This window comes from Nyctereutes procyonoides, unplaced genomic scaffold, assembly GCF_905146905.1.
Source record: "Nyctereutes procyonoides isolate TBG_1078 unplaced genomic scaffold, NYPRO_anot_genome, whole genome shotgun sequence".
In the NCBI taxonomy this organism is placed as follows: Eukaryota; Metazoa; Chordata; class Mammalia; order Carnivora; family Canidae; genus Nyctereutes; species Nyctereutes procyonoides.
The window spans coordinates 66,505,092-66,526,336 of record NW_026575046.1 but is presented as its reverse complement, the minus strand read 5'-3'; the positions used below and the strand labels follow the sequence as shown (position 1 = coordinate 66,526,336).

The following is a 21,245-nucleotide window of genomic DNA, read 5'->3' as shown; positions in this document are numbered from 1 at the left end:
CGAGCTGGTGCGTTGGGAAAAAAAGAAAAATCAGTGTGAGAGAAAATTCCTACACACGCTACAAAATGGGGGAGTCTCGAGGACATCCTACTCTGTGAACTAAGCCAGTCACAAAAAGACAAATAGTTTGTGGCCCTACTGATACAAAACAGCCAGAGCAGTCTGGTTCACAGGGACGGAGAGGAGGCAGGTGGTTGCTGGGGGTGAAGGAAGGGGAATGCAGTCAGTGTTTAAGGTGCACAGAGTTTCAGTTTTGTAAGAGGATGTGAGTTCTGTGGACAGATGGTGGCGATATTTGCACAACGACGTGAGTGTACTTAATTCCACCGAACTGTATACTTGACACATGGCTAAAATGGTTAAATTTTATGTTATGTGGATTTTACCACAATAAAAAAAGAGGAGGGCAATAAGGAGAAGACAAATGAATGTGGGCTTTCTGGTGAACTTTATGTGGGCTTTCTGGTGGGCTTTTCTGGAAAACTGGTGGCAGGGGTGAGTGCAGGGAGGCCGAAGCCAGCGACGTCACAAGGCGCAGGGCTGTAATAAGAGATGCTGCTGCTGGGGGAACATCCTCAGTGGGAGAGGGGATTTTAAGAACACAAGATGGTTTAATGTTGATGTGAAGCTGTTGGCTGGACTCACAGCAAATCCCCATCCAGCCCCTGCTCTGGGCTGAACGCTGCTGCACATATAGGTTTTGTGTGGGGTGTCTGAGAAAACCCAGAGGGACTGAATCTGAGTTGCTGTGAGGTGGAGCGGTGTTGCCGGCACAGGAGGGAGCCATAGTCTGGGGACCTCACTCAGTGGAAGTAGCAGCTCGGAGCCACAGGTGACCATGACACGGGGGATGCTCGATGCCTCTCATATCTCCCTGCCCTGGCTTTCCAGGGAATCTTGCAGAAATCTCAAGGAACACACTGGACTTCCAAGAGGGTCAAAGGCTATCTTCTCTAGATTTTAAAGGACAACAAAACCCCAACTGGGTCACACTTATGGAGTATCTCTTTCCTCCTTGATCTTGCCCACCACCATTTTGCTAATGCTTATGATTTTCAGACTGCAGCTACCACCTTGGGTGAGGGGTAGAGCACAGCGGGGAAGAAAGAGCAGGGTTCCCGAGCCAGACATGCTGGATTTGGGTCCTGGCTCTGCCACTCACTGTGTGGCTTTGAACGAGTTAGTTCCCCCATTTGAGCCTCGATGTACTCACCTGTAACATGGGAGTGATGATATTAATAGTCTACCTCACAGAGCTTTGGGGGAATCGAATATTTGGGGGAATTGAATATGGTACCGGCAGGAATTCAACAGTTGGTAGTGACGGTTACTTTTCAGAGGCCTGTGGGCTCCTGACATCTGCTCTAACCTACCCGGATCCCCTGTGTGTCTTGGCTCGGGTGGGACAGAGCTTCTTCCTCGGGCTGCCCTTCAGCTCTTAGGAACATAGAACCAGCAGGTAAGCCCCGTGTGGGCGGTAGCAAGGGAGCTTTCTCCAAGGGAGCCGGACGGTTCCGTGCAGCCCATCCTCGCTCCTGGAATAAACCCCCAAGTACAGACCTGCTATAGAGAGTGGAGTGGAATTGTCCTCTTAGGGGGAAGGCAGCCTTTTAATAGGTTCCGTGTGATAGGAAAGTCGGTGTTGCTGTTGAGGTGGGTGGACTGGGAGCAGCCCCGAACCTGGGGACAGCTCCTGAGCAAGGCGGCCAAAGGGACTCAGACTCCGCATTCTGCCTTTGGCTTTGAATTTCTGTCTTCTGTGTTCTGGTTCAGATGCATCCGGAGAATTTGTGCTCTCCCGATGTACTCTGGGAGAAGGGAAGACATCCGTCAGCAGAGGACAGGGATGGGCCAGGTCCCTAGCTGGGAGCTGCTCTGGGGACCTAAATGGACGTCTTCTCCCTGCGAGGCCCCAGGCAGATGTGGGTCAAGCCCAGCTGCTACTCTGGGTGCTGCTGGTGACCCGGGAGGAGCTGACTCCCTTCTCTGAGCTTCACCTCCGCCTCTTCTTTCTACATCCAGACAACAAATACCTAGGGAGTGCCTACCTGTGCCGGATGCTCACCTGGGACGCCTTACAGTCTAGTGGCAGAGAATACGGTACGTGGTGGGTAGCTGTCCTCTTCTCTGCCCCTGCCCTGGCCGAAGACACCAGGAGGATGCAGCAGCCTCCTGCCTGGTCTCCCCTCAGCCCCTCTTGCCCCCAATAGTCCTTCCTCCACTTGGTAGCCAGAGGGGAACTTGTCTGGACACCAGGCCCTCTTATAAGCCTCCAGTGCACCCCCATGTCACCTGGGTGAGACCCAGGCTGGCCCTGCCCACCTCATTTCTTACCACCAGCCTGACCCATAAGGCCCCAGCCACCCTGGCCTGAGTACGCTTTCACCCACACAGCTGGCAGGTGAGAGCCCTATTTCTGGGCTCTCCCGAGGCCCACACTGGGCTGGAACTACCTGTCGTTCAGGCCAAGGAGCCCTCTCCCCACCCTGCCAGTCCTTCTTACTGCCCCTCACTTCCCCTGCTTTATTTTCCTGCCAGTACCTATCCCCCTCCGATGTTTGGATTTGCTGTCTGCGCTCCTCCTCACTAGGATGTGAGCTCCATAGCAGCAGGAACTTGTCTGGACTCTTCCCCAGAGCCTAGCTCACAGCTGCTAAGGAAGTCTCTGTTGAATGGATGAGTGAATAGATGAATGGGTGGAATGAGCAGCTTCCTGGGGCAGAGACTCATCTCCAGTGTCCCCGAATCCCCTGAGGCATACAGCCAGGGTGGGCCTAGGGGTGGGGGTGGGGGTGGGGGGGAGAGCCCCTGGGATGATCTGCTGCATAGAATCTTACCTGGTTGGTCGCCTTTGGGTAGTGGTGGGGTCTTCGTCTTCTTCGGGGATTGACTATAAGGGACACAAAGGGAATGTGAGGCTGGAGCCCACTGCAGCAGAGCAGCAGGGTGGGTGCGGTGGGGAAACAAATGTTCCAGGGAGCCCAAGAGCCCAAGGCGCCTGGCCCCTGCTGGCACCACCCCCAAGTGGGACCCCGACAGACAGCTGTGACTCCACTGCCTGCTGTGACCACGAGGAACCTCCTGGGCCCTCTTGCCCCAGGAGCGGTAAGGGAGGCCCCCGCCCCAGCCCGCCCCGGCTGTGCTTGGCTCCTGCTTCCTGGAATAGAGGAAGCCTTCTCCTGTGAGTGGAGAAGCTGGAGCTCCTGCTGCCCTAACGGAGGACTTCCGCTTTGCACCAAAGCAGGCCTTTTTATGCACTCGGTCTAACTGTCCTCCCTACAACGCTAGGAGAGTGGTTTTGAGGGGTGCAGCTGAGGCCCATGGTGGGGGCAGTGGCTCGCCCGAGGTCACAGCGAAGCCTGCCTTCCTCCCAAGCCTCTCTGGTCTCTCAAAGCAGAAAAGAGAACCCAGTTTAGGGCCAGAGAGAGAACCCAGGCCTTCAACAAACCTAAATGAGCACAAGCACCTGCCCCCTCTCACCAAGCTGCAGCCACCCCCAAACTTAACATTTCCTAGACTGAGCGCGTTCCTGCCTTCCCTTCCTGACGGTCCCCACCCTCTCATTTGCTCCTTCAAATCCTACCTGTCCCAGCCACGTTCTGCAAAGCTCTATCGGGGAAAACCAGGGAGATTGTCAAAGTGATGCATCCCCTGGCTCATCCCCCACCAGCTGTTAGAATCTCCAGGAATCTGCATTTTTAACAGGGTCTCTGGCAAATCTGGGTGCTGCTGGGCTTGGAAGTTAGGCTGGATCCCAGCTCTTCCGACTAGCCAGGTGACTCTAGGTAGTCTCAGCTGTTGCTGAGTTTTCTAATCTGTGAAATGGGGGTAACACTGCCTCTGTGGGTGGTTGTGTGGACTCCAGTGGTGTCCGGCAGAACAGTGGGCCCGCACTATTGCCAGGTCCCTTGCTGACACCCTAGCCCTACCCACCTGCTTGGTGAGGGCTTCCCACTGTACCCTCCGCTGTGTCCTCTAGCCATCCGTGGGGGTACTTCTGCTCCCCTGTGTCAGCTTCCCCTCTCTACTGGCCTTCCCCGAGACTAAGAGCTGGAGGGCTAGCTGTGGCTTCTCCGGCCCTGTCTTGCTACAGCTGACACTGGTCACCCCTCGGGCATCCCCCATAGTCAGCCGCCGACATGTGGGCTGCCAGAGGGGCCCTCAGGCAGCAGGGGCTGAACCGGAGGGTCCCTCGGGGAAGGGGCTGGGCCTCCTCCTCCAGCACAGGCTCAGTGAGCCCAGTGCCCGGATCCCCTTTCCAGACCACCCGGCCTCACTGGGGAGGACAAGTGGCTGAATGGGAGGGAAGAGCTCTGGGAACAGAGGGGCAGGTGAGGGGTGTGAAGCCCACCTGTAGGGCGGCTGTTGCTTCTCTTGAGATGGCTCTTGGAATTCCTGGAGCTGATAGAGAAGTTTTTCCAACGGGATAGAGACTAGGGGCTGTGGAAATTGCTGAGCCACGGCTGTTTGCAGGAGCCCCAGGGCCAGGTCTTTCTCTGTAAGCACAGCCAGGGGGCATGGTTCTCAGTGGCCGGACATCCTGTCCTGTCCCTGCAAGGGACAAGCTGGAAGCAGGGCCTCGGCTCTTCTGCCCAACCCTGGCCCAGGGCAGCCCTCTAACCATCTCTCATTCTGCTTCCAGGTCCACTTTGGGGAGGCCCCTGTTCTATCCTGGCCCCTGTGTGTGCAGAGCACCCAGCCCCTCCCCACCTTTCTCTCACCACACGATCACATGCATGTTCCTTGTTCTCGCACCTGCTGGCCCACCCAGTGGTCATGCCTCTGGGCTCTCTCTGCAAAGCCCCCTGGACACCTGCCTCCTGCCCTCCCCCTCCCCTCCTCCCCCACTGTCCCTGGCTCCCATCACCACCCCTCAGCCTCCCACCCAGATAAACCTTCTGCCCACCATCCCAGTGTGTACAAGGACGTCCTTTCATGGTTCCTGTGTGTGTGTGTGTGTGTGTGTGTGTGTGTGTCTGTACACTTCCCGCAGTGGTGGGTGAGGGGGCGTGTCTGCTAAATATATCTTTGGATTTCCCCCTCCTGGGTGCCAAGGGCGGTCAGTGGTCAGTATAAAGTCCCCTCCAAGAAGCAGGGTCGAGGAAATCTTGCGGAGGAAGGGCGAGGAGGGAGCAGCAGCCCTGTCCTGCTGGAGACAGGTGCATTCGGGGCCCAGGAGGAAGGCCCTGGGTGGGAGCCCAGTGACATCCAGAGAACAAGGCCCTCCACAGCCTCCACTCCGAGAAAGCCCTGGGCCCCGGCTGTGTCCTCACCTTTTGGGGGGGCGTAAAGTAGCCAGAACTGGATAGTGCTCAGGGAGTCTGTCTGCAGGATCTGACAAAGGAGCTCCAGGACCTGCGGGCAGGAGGACAGGCCCCGGGTCAGTGAGCCTGGATGACACATCCCAGCCAGCAGCACAGGCCCCGCTCCTACAACATGTGCTCCCAGAGCCACATGCTTGGCTAAACTGGTCCCCACCATTGTCCCTGCCCTGTGACTTTGCATTTTACACAGCACTTTCTCTCCCCCAGTGGAAGAGTCTTAACCTCCTCACTGGACAAATGAGGAATCTGAGGCCTTGAAAGAGGACGACCCCAGCAGGGAGAGTGTGGCACAACAAAGCTCCATATCACATATGTGGACCCATCCCTGAGACCTGCGTGGGCTGATTGTACCCCCAAAGTCCCTCACTGGGAGGCAAAGTCAGAGCTGGCTACTCGGAGACCCACTGAGTCCCGGATCCCTGGGTCCTTGGTGTGGGGGTTTCAGGGACCCCACGGGCCTCCCCACCCTGGAGCTCCCAGGGTCTGGAGACACTAGCATAGAGGTGGGGTGATCCCAGCGGGCGGGTTGGGGGTCAGGGCTGGCTGATGCTGCAGATGACCCCGCGTGGGGCTCCGTCTGGCCAAGCAGCGTGAACGCTTCACCCTTGGTCGCTTCCGCAGCCTCTGGCATCTCTGCCACCGCCGGGCCCTCTTTCCCCTGCGTCCTCCAGTCTCGTATCATCGGGGGGAGCTCCAGCTCTGTGTAGGAGGATGGACTACGAGGGCTCCCTAGGCCAGGCTGCTGACGGTGACTGTGGCTACGGTCGCCTGGAGTTGGGACCCGTGGTAGGAGGTGTAGCCCCTGGAGTCCTAGGAAAGCAGGGTCCCCTTAGTGCTTGGCAGTCGGTCTTCCCAGGACCAGAGGGGGCCTGTCAGTCCCCAGCAGGTCGGCCTCATCCTTGGCAGAACAGGAACCGGGCTGAGCCCCTTCCCGGGCCTCTGGTTGCTAGGGTGCCCCCTCAGCCCCAGATACCCACCTGTTGCAGTGACTCCCCCCACCCCCTGGGTCTGCCCCTGGGCCCTTCTCCATTCTCCCCATCCGACTTACCTGCCCGGGGCCCCCTCCCCACAGGACCCGAGAACCTAATTCCAGGCAAGATGAGGCCGCCCTAAGGTGGAGAAAGTGTCGTTCTAGTCTCCGCTATGCTGCTCCCTCTCTGGGGACCTGGGCCACAGAATGTCACCTGGCAGGGCCTTAGCCTCCCCATCTGTGGAATGGGGATTCTGGGCCCTGTCTGCTATCCACTTCACTGGACCATTGTAAGTCTTCAAAGGGACTGCATGCTTGAAAGCACGGGTCACAGGGAGGGTGTCAAGATGCTGGCTCGGGGACTAACCTTCCCTGGAGAACATGTATGCATTTTAAAAGGGACCGCAGGTAGCCTTAACCCACCAGCATCGGTCACGGACTCATCTCAGGCCTTGGCCGGTGAAACTTAAACATCAGAAGATAGATCTGTGCTTCACTGTGGCACCCACCAAACCCTGCACAGTGTGGGGAGACTGGGCTGGGACTGGCGGGGCTGGCCACAGGCTGCAGCACACCCAGGTATGGTTCGGGGACACACTAGGCAGGACGTTCTTCTATGAATGTCATCCAGCCACCGTAGCTCCCTTCCTGAACTCATCCAGTGCCACAGCTAGGATAGCCCTTCAAGACAACATGTGCATGCTCCCAGCTTGCGTAGATCATGGAGCTAAAACCCCAAGTCGGGGGAAGGCTTTAAAAGAGAGGGAGAGCTTCCCGCAGAAACCTGGACATGGCAGAGGATTGGATCCAGGTGCTTGACTCCCAGGTCAGGAGTTTCTGAGGCTGATAGTCTCAGGTACAAGTATCCTGGGAGAGGCCACACCTTTTTTTTTTTAAGAGAGAGAGAGAGATGGGGAGAAGGCAGAGGGAGAAGGAGAGAGGATCTTGATCCCATGACCCTGAAATCATGACCTGAGCTGAAATCAAGAGTTGGGCAATTGGGATCCCTGGGTGGCTCAGCGGTTTAGCGCCTGCCTTCAGTCCGGGATGTGATCCTGGAGTCCCAGGATCGAGTCCCACATCAGGATCCCTGCATGGAGCCTGCTTCTCCCTCTGCCTGTGTCTCTGCCTCTCTCTTTTTCTCTCTTTCTCTGTGTGTGTCTCTCATGAAAAAATAAAATCTTAAAAAAAAAAAAAAGAGTTGGGCAATCAATTGACTGAGCCACCCAGGCACCCTGAGAGGCCACACTTTAAAGCAGTTTGTAAACGTCCTAGCTGGGACTGCTGGGAGCCTGGGAGCAGCGACCACATGTTCTCTGCCCTCAGACCAGGCCTCTGTTGGGCCGTAGCTCCCAGCGTTCCCAGGGCCTTACCAGCAGCTCATGATCCTTTAGGAAGACAGTCTGGACTCCTTCATCTTTGCCAGAAGAATACATCCGTGGGCCCTGGCGGGAGTGGCGGCGACCAATGACTCGGGTGGAAGTGGGGATGAGCCTCCCGGTCTCGGCTGAGTACTTTGCCCCTTGCTCCCGCTGAGGCTCCTCCTTCTGCTGGGAGCAAAGTGACCAGAGACTCCAGGCAGTGAGAGAGAGAGATTGAGAGAGAGAGAGAGGGAGAGAGGCTCGAGGAAGAAGAGGAAGAGAAGGAGGCCCAGTCACACCTCTGGGGCTTCACCTCCCCTCCTGCAATTCCAGCATCGCAACATTGCAGGGAGCTGGGAGGATGACCAGGCCAGCCTCACCCTGTTCTGGACCCCTCTCCCCAGCCAGGGACTCTCCCCATCCAAAATGCTTCCTCCTGGAACTTCTTCAATGCTGGAGACCCTGGTGGTCCTCTGAAGTCTTCATTATTCCTCCTAGGGAGACCCGCCCTCCCTTCCCCTCACCCCTGCACCCATCAGAGATTGGAAAGCAGTATTTTAGGCCAAGACCCCCATTTCCTACCTTAACTCCAGCTCAGCTACCCCTCAAATTTGTCCCCTAGAACTTGGCATCCATTCTTTGCCCTGGGAAAACCTCCTGAGCTAGGCCTATTGGTATGAGGCCTGGGACCTCCTACCCCTGCAACCCCAATTGAGACTGCTAGTATACTTCTTCCCACATTTATTTGTTTATATTTTCAATTTTTTTTTATTTTAGAGAGAGCAAGTGAGAGAGCATGTGCGTGGGAGCAGGGGTGGGGCAGAGGAGGAGGGAGAGAAGCAGACTCCCCGCTGAATGCAGAGCCCGATGTGGGGCTCGATCCCAGGGTCCTGAGATCAAGAGGTGGACGCTCAGCCCACTCAGTCACCCAGGTGACCCTATACTTGTCCCCATTTTAAAGATAACAAAAGTGAGACCCCGAGAGCTTAGCCGAGTTGCCGTGAGCATTGCACTGAGTAGGCCACAAATCAGAAATGAGAACTCTGCTGCCCAAGAGCAGGGCAGGGCCAGACTCTGTCCCAAGGGCCAGACCTGTCCTGCATCCAGTACCAACTACTTCCATGCTGCCTCCCAGTTGTCTTTACTGGATTATCAGCAGATAGCACCCACAAAGTCACCCCATCCTGTTTGAAATCCGTCAGTGATTCTCTATTCCCTATGAGACTGGGCACTACAGGAAGTTCAGAAATGAAGAGCAAGCTCCTCCTTTTTGCCCACATGCAAAGTCAACCCCTTCTTACCTTCCTCCCCACTCCCAACCCCACATGGCTGCCCGCTTATGCCGCCCTCTTTAAGCATGTCCTGCACTTCGCAGCTTCTGAGCTGCATGTGTCCACTAGGAACGTGTCCCCCGTCCCCGTCTGCCCATCCCACCTCTGTTATGCACCCTTCTTGGATCTCCCCACCTAGCCACCTTCTCTTCTCTTTTGAGCCCTTGCTGGACCCTCCTCGGGTGGGGAGGTGGATGTTCTGCAGCCCTTTCCTCCTGGGCCAACAGCAGCACCTCTTGTGGACACTAGCTCTACTGCTCACGAGGGGGAACCCACTTGGGAGGGCTTTCATCACAAAACGATGGACCCTTTGGATCTCTTCCCAGATGGCTCCTGTGTTCTGCACCCACCTCTTTGCTCTTCAGCTCATTCTCCTTGGTGAAGACGGCCACCCGGGAAGCCAGGTCTCTCAACTCCTTCTTCCATGCCTCTGGGAAGACATTGCCAGCTGAAACCCGGGGTTCTCCTGCCTTCCCTGTGGTACCCAGCCTTGAGAGGGCTGGGAGTGGGGGGTCGGGGTGGGAAGAGCCTGCTCACCTCCCCAGCCTTCCGCCTTATATCTTAAAGGGAAAGGGGGAGGCGGTGACCTTGAGAGGAGAAGCAGGAATCTCGCCATTGGGGGGGTGAGCATGGTCACTACTGGAGGGGGCTGATGTTGATCCTAGCCTGTGGCTTCCCTGGAAGCTGCTGGATATGCTTGGCTACCTGCGCCAACATGTGTGCGGTTAGTCTAGCTGCGCCTCTTTTAGGCACCTGAGGCCAGCACTGAGCCTCAGTTTCTGCAATGTGCTAGTCCCTCAGATACCAAACTGCTCTTGGCGCAGTTGGGGAGATGTGCTGCAGCTAGCTTCCCAAGCCGCTCTGCCCTGCACAGCTGTCCTGGTCCCCACCAGTGGGTTTCCCCTGGACCCTGATGGAGGGGAAGGGGAAGCGCAGGGGCTGCTAGAAAGCTGCTGCTTCAGCTCCAGCTCCATCTCTGGCCAACTGCTCCGACGGGCTCGTGCCCAAGCCTGCAAGCTACTCGGCATTTCCCATATCAATCCTGTCTGTGGCTGTAAGTCACATGACTATTGCCCCACTCTGTCTGTCTTCTGTTATCATGCCTCAAACACCTCAAATCTGAGTAGGGGCCCCATTTCTGAGGACCTGGGGGGGGAATAGTGCAGATGCTGCTGTCTGAGGAAATGAGGAAAGCCGCAGGGGACCCCATCAACCTAAGAGCGCTGGCTCTTTCCTTCCCAGGGACCTGCCTTGAGGGAGGGCAGCCCCTGGGGAGAGAGGCTGGTGCCCGAGTACCCACCAGAAGAAAGCCGGGGTTCCCGATTGGACTGCGGGTCTCCGATGGGGACAGAGATGGTGGGCAACCCCATCAGACAGCGGGATAAAAGTGTGGCTTGAGGCAAGGGGGCCACAGAGAACTCGTCTCTGACGACACAGACAGGCTTCCCGGTGAGATCTGCGAAGGGTGAGAGGCTGTGGGAAGGAGGGCCTGGGTGGACCCCAGGAACACCAGGAGGCTGGGAGGAGGCTGGTGGGCAGGGAGAGTACGGACCCCACTTCTTCCCGACCATAGATCGCTAGAGCTGGGAGGGCCCTCCGGCCACAGAGGCCTTATTACCCAGGGGGATACTAAGAATGAACAGTGATAGGCAGTGCTCAGGGTCACCCAGCGAGTCAGGGGGAGGTGAGATAGGACTCTAGTCCTGGGGTCCTTCTGATTTTCTACGACAGAGCGAGGAACTGCAGGTGTGAGCACACGGAGGTGGACAGCTTGAAGAGGAGGACACGGGGATGGGGCATGGAGCCATAGTCTGTGACCAGAAGGACCTGGGCTCAAATCAAAAGGAGCAAGGTTTAGCCAGACCCCCTGGATAAAACTCCTTGCCATCTGTCAGCCTCTGCAGGGCAGCCCAGAGGTGGTGGCGAGCTGCTTACACATGAGGACCCTTCTGGCTTCAGGTCTGTGTGACGGTGTATTAGCATACACGGTGAAGCTTCGAGGACCAGCCTGGTTAGGTCCTGGCATGCTGGCTTACTCTGTCTTTCCTGAAACATTCTCCTTTTTGGCTGGTGGGGGTGGGGGGCTCATTCCCCTGGTCCCTCCTAACTCACAGGCTGCTCCTCACCTCCTTGCCCTCCCAGGGGTCCCTGGGCTCAGCGCCAGGCTCTCCTCTTCTGCATCTACACGGGCTCTTGGCTTTCCCATCCAGGCATGGCACTTCCAATGCCCTCCCTCCTTGAGTGGTGGCCAGATTGGCATCTCTCACCTGAACTCCAGCCCCAACTGCCTACTTTACACTTCTACCCCCAAGCCTGAAAGATGCGTGGAATCTCACATCTCCCAGATTCCCACCCAATTTCCAACCCCCCCCCTTGCCCTGCACTGATCCTGCCTTCAGGCATTTTTTTTGCCTCAGTCAATGTGACTATGGTTTTCTAGTCATTCAGGCCCAGCACCTGGAGTCATCATTGACTCCCCTCTGCCTTTCCTACTATTTTTAACCAATCTGCAAATCCTGTTGGTTCCACCTCTGTATAGCTCTAGAGCAGGGCCACTTGCTCTTCCATTGCTACCTCCTTGGTCTACATCCCCCTCCAGACAGCAGCCAACAGGTCACTCCTGTCACTTTTTTGCTTTCCACCTTCCAGTGGCTCCCATCCATTCAGCGAGATGGCTTAATGGTAAGTGGAGTGACCTCTAAGGCCCACATAATCTGAACTCCCACCACCTCTCTGGAGTTTCTCCTTTCTCCCCCTCTTTACTCAGCTCCAGCCACACTGGCTTCCTTGCTGCTTCTCCAGCAGAGCCAAAATGTGTGCCTTGGGGCCTTTGTACTTGCTGTTCCCTCTGCCTGGGACATTCTTTCCTCCACTAGCCACACAGTTCAATGCGCTCTCCCCTTTAGTTCTTGGCTTAGATGCCATGCTATTGATCAGGTCTGCTCCCTTCTAGGGCCTTGGCACTTCCTACACTCTGACACCTCATCTATTTCCTAGCCTTTTCCAGCAGAGTCAGCTCCACAAGGTTAGGAACTGTTTCGCTCACTGTCATATCCTTAGGGCCTAAATAAGTGATTGATCCATTGTTTGCACTCAACAGATATCTGATGGACAGATGGCTAAGTGGATGAATTGGCCTGAGTTAGAGAACAGAGTGCAGTTCTGGGGCAGAACATTCATCCCTTTATCTGATTTGTAAAATGGGAGGATCAGCAATGAGGGAATGGTCTAGGGCTGCACAGTCAGCCTCAGAGCCTGCTTCCCCAGGTCCAGTCTTCACTTGATTGAGTGCTTGCAAGTGGCCAAGCAGTTCTCTGTCCCTGACCAAATCCCCATCCTCTCTGGGCCTCAGCTTGGAAACAGAGGCTGGATCCTCCTTTTCTGGTCATCAGAACTGCCCCACCACCTCCAGTCAGGCCCCTACCTCCCCAGGGCCTACCTTGGATATGGGTCACACGTTGTGGGTGGGGGTGGTGCCGGGAGAAGAAGGAGTGGTGGCTGAGGCGGCCAAAGCGGTAGGCTCCAGGGGTCTGGGGCTTGGGGGTCTTCAGTGCTGTTTGGATCAGCTGGAAATCCACGATCCCTGGGATCATCAGTTCTTTCTGTGGCCCGTTGTCCCCGTGGCTCCTTGGCCTGTGCCCTGACTTCTTTTCAGGCTTCAGCTTAGCCCTTGGACTGAAGGAGAAAGTCAAGGAGAAACTAATGGAGCCTCCTGGCATTAGTGCCCACCCAGCTCAGAACTCAGGGCTCAGATGGAGTCTATTCCTGAGGCACTCTGAAATTGGTTTCCAGGAGTTCACTTCTACCCCATGGCTCCCAAAGCCAGGCCTCTCCTGGGGTCCTCTCCCAACTAGTCCAATCCAGTCCCAGGGAGCCTTTGTCTTCATAAGATGCCTTAGCAGGGAGCTAGGATCCATTGGAGAGAACTCAGATAGCATCTCCCAAGACCTCAGTTTTCTACCAGAAACCCTCTCTAAAGCCAGAAAAAGAAGCCATAGACCCACCTACTCTCCAAATACCTGGGTTGGAGCAAAGGTACCTTATATATACCTCCAGGGGCAGGGGCAGACAAAACAAGGACCTCACCCCAAGCCAACTGTTGGCAGCCCAGGAGAAGCCAGCTATGGGCAGTCCCCCTGCCCCGGGGCCCCCCCTCCAGGCAGTCTTGGCCCAGACTTCGCGTCCAGGGGCTGAAGCTAGAGCACCAAGGCCAGATGGCGCCAGCATGTCCTCTTTCCTCGGGAGCCCCTCCCAGGAGATGCAGAGCTTGTTGGGCAGCATTCAGAGTCGCAACGCTGCAGGGAAGCATCAAGCTCTTGTCGGCTTCACTGGAGACATGTTTCTCAGGTTGTCTGTCCTCCACCCTGCACCCCTTCCCTCTCCTGAGGATGCCGGGCCCTGCCTCTGGAGGAGCCCGGGGTCCGTCCAGCATGGATCCAGAGGTGGGGTGATCTCCGCTGGGGCCTGGTGGGACCACCTGCCTGCTGGCTGTCTGCATTCCCTTCTCCCGGTGGCCCTGGCTGAAGGGAGGCCCTCTGGAGAAGAGGTGGGCTCTGGATATGCTAAGCAAGGGCCTCGGGGCCCTCTGAGGATTTCGCTGGCCAGGCCCCTGAGTTTTCTGTGCCGTCCTCCATTGGCCTCTAAGGCATCTGGGACTTAAAGAAATAAAGCAAACCTTCTCTGAAAGTTGCAGTTACGTGGCCTCCCTACCCCAACTGACAGAGGAAGTCGCCCCTTAAAAATCTAGGAATTCTCACGCAGGTGCTTCTGTTCCCTGCCACCATGTCCTCCTCCCTCCAGGGAGGGACCCAGTTTGTGACCTGTGCTAACTCAGGCCTAAGAACCCACCACTGGGGGCTTGGCTGATGGCAGCCGAAGGTGAGGAAGGGCTGCCTCTCCTGGACTCTCTATCTGTTGGGTTCCCGCCACGCCACTTTTGTCTCCCAGCCTGCCCTGCCTTCCCCCCACCCGCTTGGATCAGCAGGGTGGGCACTTGGGGTCTTACCTCATCAGTGGATGTTCAGCCAACTGGGTCTTCACGTCTGTGGCCATCGTCGACTTTCTAACAGAATAAGGACTAGTGCACTTGACACTGGTGTTGAAGATGGATAACAGGAAATCTCATACGCTGGCGGTGGGAGTGTAAACCGGAACAGACACTTAGAGGAGAAAAATTGGCAATGTGTGGTAAAATTGAACATTTGCAAGCTGTAGCGCTCAGCGATTCATCTCCCAGACATATACCCAAAAGAAGCTCTTGCAGTCGTATGACTGGGGCTGTTTGTAATATATTCAGACTAACATTGTTCGAATTAGCAAACACCTGGCAACTTCCCAAGTGTCCAAAGGCAGAAAGAAGGGGTGAGTGAGTGGTGCTACATGTGGGCAATTGAACATTGTATTGCAATGAAAATGAACCAGAGCTACCCAGAACCACATAGATGAACCTTACAAATATTATCTGAGGTCAAGTAAAGCAAGGCCCAGAGGGCCACATAGCCTGAGATTCCTTCTTAAAAGTGAAGCTCAAAGGAAAGCAAAATTATCATAAATGTGATAAGGGAGGGGGAAAAAAGGCAAGAAAATGCTAAACACAAAATTCAGCTAGTGGTTCTTTTTGAGGGAAGTCAGGGATGGGGGATGGGAGGGAGGGGAGCACATGTGTTAGTGGTGCTATTCTAACTCAGTTTGAGAGGCGCGTTTGCTGGTGCTCATTATAATATGAAATAGTTCTGATTCAGTGAAGTGGATGAAAGCTGATAGGTGTTAAAGTCAAGAATTGTGATTGGTCTGAATCGATGGACCTGAATGTAGCTGGATATCTAGATACGCATAAACAGACACATATACATACACATGCATATATAGATCTATCAATCTACCCGTCTATATCTCTCCAAAGTGCAGGGCTTGCAGGTGCTAGGGATGGGTTTGGGACCGAGAGTCAGTGCATTCTGAAAATGAACCCTCAAGTTTACAAAATCTGCAAAGGACCCCAGACCTGCCCAGGGCCAGCTGCTGTCAGGTTCAGGCGGAAGTGAGAGGCAGCACTCCTTGAGATGGGGGAAGGGGAGACCTGAGGTCACACAAGGACCCCAGGCATCCTGACTCCAAGTCTTCCCCGATCTTTTCTCTAAAGAGAAAAACAGTTGGTAGAACTTCCTTTGAAGGAAGCTTTGAACATCCTGGATGACGGGGGCTGGGCTCTAGACCCCTTACATGCTGCAGGCTTGCGGACAGGCCATTTGGAAGCCCAAACCCATCTGCCTACAGGAAAAAGTACTTGTTAGAACACAGACTTTCAAATGCTTTTGACTGTGATCATCGTAAGAGACTCATTCGTGGATCAGATCATGATCTACACACGTGTGCACACACCGGTGTGTATGTGACACTGAGGCAGGAACATCCTAAAGCAATACCTACCCTTGCTACATACGAAGCACAGTGCTATTTTCATCCTACTTTCGGTTTTTATTTTGTAAATCTTAGATATGACCCATTAAATTGATTTTATAAGCCACAATTGGGTCACAACCTGTAGTTGCAGTAGAGGTCAACAAGGACTGGGTCAGGCCAGCCTTTTCCAGAGTGGGCCAGGCTGGGCTCCACTGTGTCCACCTCTGTCCTCACTTCCCTCTCTGCCTGGTCCCCAACCAGCTGGACAGAAGGGGTCTGAACGCTCACATCAATCCTGAGACAGAACTTTCCTTGCCCCATGTTGACCTCTGTAGGTGCCCCTGGCCCCCAGTCCGGCTCTAGTGTCCGTTTCCCTCCGCAGGAGATTGATCTCTCCATGGATCTCGACTCACCGAGGGAAATGCCTGCTACAGTCTGTGTGTGAGAAGTCCCTGCTGCCTGAGCAGAAGAGCAAGGGGAGCTACATCAACAGGAAGGCTCGCTGGTTCTGTGAGCAAGCCTGCTGGCTTTGTGACCATGTGAGCCAGTGGTTGCTAGGTTACTCCTTCCCCACAACTCCAGAACTGCTCTCCAGCACCCCTCTCCTCACCCCCACGCAGCTCCTCTGATCCCTCCAGGTTTCTTCCAAGTTCCCACTCCACCTGGCAGTCGGCATTTTCAGTGGGGGCCAAGGGAGACGATGAGAGTCCGGGGCCGATTTGGGCCGCAAGCAGCGGGCAGGGAGACAAAAACTGGCAAAGAGGGTTGATGGAGCTGGGTCCCAGCTCTGTCAGCCTGCCTGGGCCTGATGCCACCATAGAGGGCTCTTGCCCCCACACATCCTGTTTCTGGGGATGGATTTGCAGACAGCTGTCCCTTAGCTGGGGAGGAGGGAGGCTGCCCAAGTGACCCAGACCATCCAGCCCTACTCTAGGCAGGATAGTTGGGTGGGAAGACCCTGGTTTTCAGTTGGGCGGAGGTTTCAATCTGATTCTGACACTTCCTAGATGTGCCACCTTGTGCTAAGCCACTTGTCCTGCCAGAGACACAGAACAGTGGTAAGAAGGCTCGGTTTGAATACCAGTGCTGCCACTTCTGAGCTGTGTGGCCTCCAGGGGATTACCTGATGTCTCTGACCTTCAGTTCCCATATCTCTGAAACAGATGTGTGACTTACACTTATTCTCACGGGACTGCTGGGAAGACTGAGTGACTTCGTGCATATTGAAGTGTTTAGGACAGTGCCAGGTGCTAAGTAGGAGCGCCTACCATTCTTGCCTTCTCGGAGCCTGTAAGACAGGGTAGCCGCCTCTACTCCTGGTGTCTGTCTGAAGGACAAGTGAGCTCAGGGAAGCCAGGTACCTGGCTTTTACCTGGCACACCCGAGATGCTCAAAAATAGTAATAATAATGCTCATTAATATTGGTGTCTTGGGGGATCCCTGGGTGGCTCAGCGGTTTAGCACCTGCCTTTGGCCCAGGGCATGACCCTGGAGTCCCGGTATCGAGTCCCACATCGGGCTCCCTGCATGGATCCTGCTTCTCCCTCTGCCTGTGTCTCTGCCTCTGTGTGTGTGTGTGTGTGTGTGTCTCATGAATAAATAAATAAAATCTTAAAAAATATATTGGTGTCTTGATGGAGTAGGATTTTATACTATATATAGGTATATAGGTGGGATGAGTCCGTAGTCCGAGAACTGCCTTGGGTAATTCACCTGATGGCTCTGAGACTCCACTGGGACACCAGTAAAATGAAGTGAGGATATCCCTCAGCCATGGTGTGTGATGAGATCAGGCGCTGTGAGGGGTGTAAACAGGTTCTGTAAACTAAGGGAAAGTGCTTCATGCGTTGTCTTCTGCTAGGAAGGAAGAACAGGAAGCAGGAAAGCTAGAGGCAAACCTACCTCCTTCAAAAGTTCTGCTTCTCCCAGCTGAGGGTGGGGATTCAAAGGACCCCATTGCGGGGTCGTCCCTGATCTTGGCCTTGGCCCAGATGTCCCTCTATCCGTGCAGGTCAGAATGGTCTCTTTGTAAGTGTAGCTTTTCCTGGGCCTGTCTCTGCAGGAATAAGTTGACCCTGTTGAAACCATTCTGCAAGCCCCCTCTTCCTTGCTTCTGGGAATCCTGGCTGCTATTATGGTAAACAATACCGTGTTTGAAAGAAGAGAAAGCTCTCTTTCTTTCTGCCCTGTCCCTTCCTGCTGCTTCCAGCAAACTCTTGGGGGGTTTCCCATCATGTGAGCTGTTGCCACTGAAACTAAAGTCCATCTTCCCCTTCTGATTGTACCTCTTATCCCTTCCATTGTATTCTTCAGAACCCAGCATGGGCACTGCATACAGGTTGCCGCTGTGAGGGTGAAGGGAGTACCTTAGGGAATGCCTTCAATACTGGTTTGTAAGGTTGATAACCTAATTGCTAAGCAAACCCTTCTGACATCTTCCTTACGGAGTGTCCAAGGCAGGAGGGTCTGTCTGCCTGGAAATGCATCAGAGTCTGGTCCTCCTGCTTGGATGCCTCTGCTACAAGAGCAGCAATATAAAATTTTATGGAGCACTTGCTATGTGCCAGGCATTGTGCCAATCCTTTTAGATATGTTATCTCATTTAACCCTAGAAACGGGGAAATTAAAGATCAGAGAAATCCTGAATTACAAGTGTTGCAAATATTTCTAAAATTTCCATTTTGTTCTTTATAGCTTCTATATCTTTGCTAAAGCTTTCTATTTTTTCCCTCACTTATCTCAAGTGTGTTCTTAATTGCTCATTGAAACATTTTTTTTATCATGACTGCTATAAAATCTTCATCAGATAATTCTAACATTACTGTCATTTTGGTGTTGGCATCTATAGTGTTTTTAGAGGAATTTCTCCAGAACATTGACATTTTCAAGTTTATAGTGTGGGTCGTATCTTTGTATTGTCTCTAGGAACTATGGTGATACTCTCGTTTCATTCCAGAGATTGGACTGGATTTGTTCTCTCCCTCTCTTCCTTGATCAATCCTGTCAAGGGTTATTATTTTTATCAGTTTTTTTTTTTCTCAAAGAACAAATTTTTTAGATTTGGCCCTCTTTAATTTCTTCTACTTTCTTTGGGTCTAATTTGTGTTCTTTTTATAATTTCTTGATGGGGTACTTAAGTCATTGACTTTCTGTTTCCTTCTTTTCAAATATAGTCTACCTTTAAGGCCATAATAGCTGCATCCCACACGTTCTTCAAGTTTGTGGGAGACCCATGCTACCTTCATTTGGCTTTAATTTGCATTTCTTTTTTTAAAAATATTTTACTTATTTATTCACGAGAGACACACAGCGGCAGAGACGTCGGCAGAGGGAGAAGCAGGCTCCCTATGTGATCCCAGGACCCCAGGATCATGACCTGAGCTGAAGGCAGCTGCTCAACCACTGAGCCACCCAGGTACCCCAATTTGCATTTCTTCAGTCAGGTGGAGCATCTTTTCCTATGCTTAAGTGCAATTTGTGTATGTTTCTTGCAATTCCTGTTCATATCTTTTATCCACGTTTTCTGTTTGTTAATTCTTCTTAATTGAATATATGCATTTACATATTAGAGAGGTTATCCCTTTGTAACATGAGTAAGAAGACCTTTTTTTCTGGTTATTTTTCTTTGACTTTGTATATGCTGTGAACTCAGTTTTAGATCTTTCTTCTGCTAAACTTCTACTCTGCTGAGGGCTTACTCACCTACTTTTGGACTTCAAACAAGAGAGCTCATTTTGATCTATTCTGCTTTGTTGGGCTTTCATTTATCTCCACGCAAGGTCAACACAACAGAGGCCAGAAGCATAGGCTCTTTAGACCCTTGGACCTGCCATTCCCTAGCTATGTGATCTCAGATAAGTTTTAACAACTTCTTGGCCTCAGTTTCCTCTTCTGTAAAGTAAAGATAATAATAATTCTGCCCCTTATGGGGCTGTCTGATGCTTAAGTAAGATAATATGTATATAATCACCCAGCAGGGTGCCTGGCCCATTGCATAGCTTGAGGCATGATATTTTTATTATTATTATTATTATTATTATTATTGTTTGCCCAAATCATGTGAACATTTCATGAATAGCTGCTATGTTATCCTAGTGCTATTCCCCAATAGTGCAGGAGAAAATCCTGTGATCACATGCCTCTTGGCTCACCTGCTATGTCTTTTCTTCTTTGTACACAGAGTTCAGGATTGTGGCCAGGACCACTGGGTGCTTTGATGGCTGCCCTGAAAGTGGAGAGCCTGCCAGGCTCCGGGGGTTCACCTGTCATGGCATGGCCAGTGCCTCTATTGTCCCAAAGTCTGTGTGCCTAGCCTTCTGGTGGTCTTTTAGAAAAGAGAGAAGGAAAGAAAGGGCATGACTAAAGACCACACATGGCTCCCCTGGGATGATCAAAGTTACCTGGTTACCTGTCAGCTGAGCAGAACTCTGAGCTCTGGAACTGACGGGTATAGACTGGTCTAAGCCAGCACTCAGGAAGGTCACCCAACTGGAAGAGCAGACATCACAGAAGAGGGAAGAAGCCTGAGCTCTCTAAAAAAGTCTAAGGTCATGGAACCACACAAGCTTTCTCCCATTAGTCCTTGCTCAAGTTAAATATCTCTCTGACCCCCAGAGAGCCCCAGTTGTCCCCTCATGTTCTCTTTTGACACCCCATAATTCACACGATTGCGTGTCTCTCTTCTGCAAAGCTCTGACAGGTGGGAGGCAGAATCTGCCTTGTGCATCAGCTAACATAGGCTCTGCTCTCACTCTGCATGGTGGTTACGTGGGTGTGTTTGTTCTGTGCTAATTCATTGAGCTCCTGGTGCAATGCCAGGTGCCCAGTAAATACTCATGAATGAATGGATGCATGAATCAGAGTATAAGGTAGTTATCCAGGCCATTCACTCACTACACACCCAAATCCTTACCTCAAAATTCCTACCAAGTATATACTAGTATCTGTCAACAAAACAGTCCGAGTGGCAGGGAGCTCTCTACTGTTCAAAGCTGCCTGTTGATTTTGTGTAGGCTTATTGGCTAGAAAGTTCTTCTTAATATTGAGCTGAAATATATTTCCTTGAGGCTGTCAGTATTCTTGTCCTTCCCTCATGTTCTCATAAGTCAAGTCTAGGTCCTCTTCGTAATCACAACCCTTTAGACAATTGAAGTTGGTGGACACGTCAACCTCTTCTCCAGGCTTATTACAAAAATCATTGATTAGACACATATTGCGTACCTACAACATGGAATAGAAAACACAAAGGTGAAAATATATAATACCTGTCCTCAAGAGGCTACAGGTCTTGTGGGGAGCCAGGGAAAGAAAGACAGAATGTGATACATCCTGGGGACAGTGAAGACACAGGGGAAGGAGAGCCCAAGCCCACCTACAAGTCTTGCAGAAGGCTCCGCAGAAGAGTGGGTTATGGAATGTGCTCCAAGTAGACCAGAAGAGGAGAGCATGTGCAAAAGTCTGGGGATTCAGGAGTGCATGGCAGGTTACAGGAACTCTAGTTTCACGTGGCTAAGGGGACCAGAAGTCTGAGATGGGGTAAAACAGTACAGTTTGTACCCTATGTTTCAGAAAACTTAATATGTCGTCCATCTCAGAAGTATCTCATATTGGATAACAGACATTATGGTCACTCTATGCCTGGGAAATAAGGTCTCAGTGTGAGGCAGAAATGGGGGAGATGAAGGCAGAGAGAGGCAGAGGCTGATGATAATAAGGGACCCTGTGAGGTCAAGTTGAAGAAAATTATTCTGTTAACCGAACTTTGTATGGCGTCTTCCCTCGGAGGTCATCTTATCCAGATGTTATCTAATTCACAGATACATCAGTACATCTATTGAAAGATGATTATTGCTATGGGTTG

General features: G+C 52.9%; 1 protein-coding gene across 2 annotated transcripts; it reads right to left on the bottom strand.

Annotated features, from left to right (window-relative positions):
* Positions 1 to 1,710: 1,710 nt before the first annotated feature.
* Positions 1,711 to 14,039, bottom strand: TBATA (thymus, brain and testes associated). 2 transcript variants are annotated; one of them, XM_055325918.1, is made up of 9 exons: positions 13,992 to 14,039; positions 12,426 to 12,661; positions 10,287 to 10,442; positions 9,331 to 9,416; positions 7,668 to 7,844; positions 5,274 to 5,355; positions 4,352 to 4,496; positions 2,838 to 2,890; positions 1,711 to 1,808 (listed from the first exon to the last, which is right to left on the bottom strand). In XM_055325918.1, exons 1-9 carry the CDS (start codon positions 14,036 to 14,038, stop codon positions 1,717 to 1,719), a joined length of 1,074 nt encoding a protein of 357 aa, XP_055181893.1. In that variant the 5' UTR covers position 14,039; the 3' UTR covers positions 1,711 to 1,716. The 2 variants fall into 2 exon arrangements, with proteins under 2 accessions (XP_055181893.1, XP_055181894.1); XM_055325919.1 differs by having other exon boundaries at positions 9,337 to 9,416.
* Positions 14,040 to 21,245: the final 7,206 nt, after the last annotated feature.

What these genes read in the sequence shown, in the direction of transcription:
- TBATA (XM_055325918.1), bottom strand. Translation starts at nt 14,038, where the DNA reads ATGGCCACAGACGTGAAGACCCAGTTGGCTGAACATCCACTGATGAG. An exon ending in GCTGAACATCCACTGATGAG is followed by an intron (nt 12,662 to 13,991) that starts GTAAGACCCCAA and finishes TTTCTCCTTCAG; the next exon opens with TCCAAGGGCTAAGCTGAAGC. An exon ending in ACGTGTGACCCATATCCAAG is followed by an intron (nt 10,443 to 12,425) that starts GTAGGCCCTGGG and finishes CACCCTTCGCAG; the next exon opens with ATCTCACCGGGAAGCCTGTC.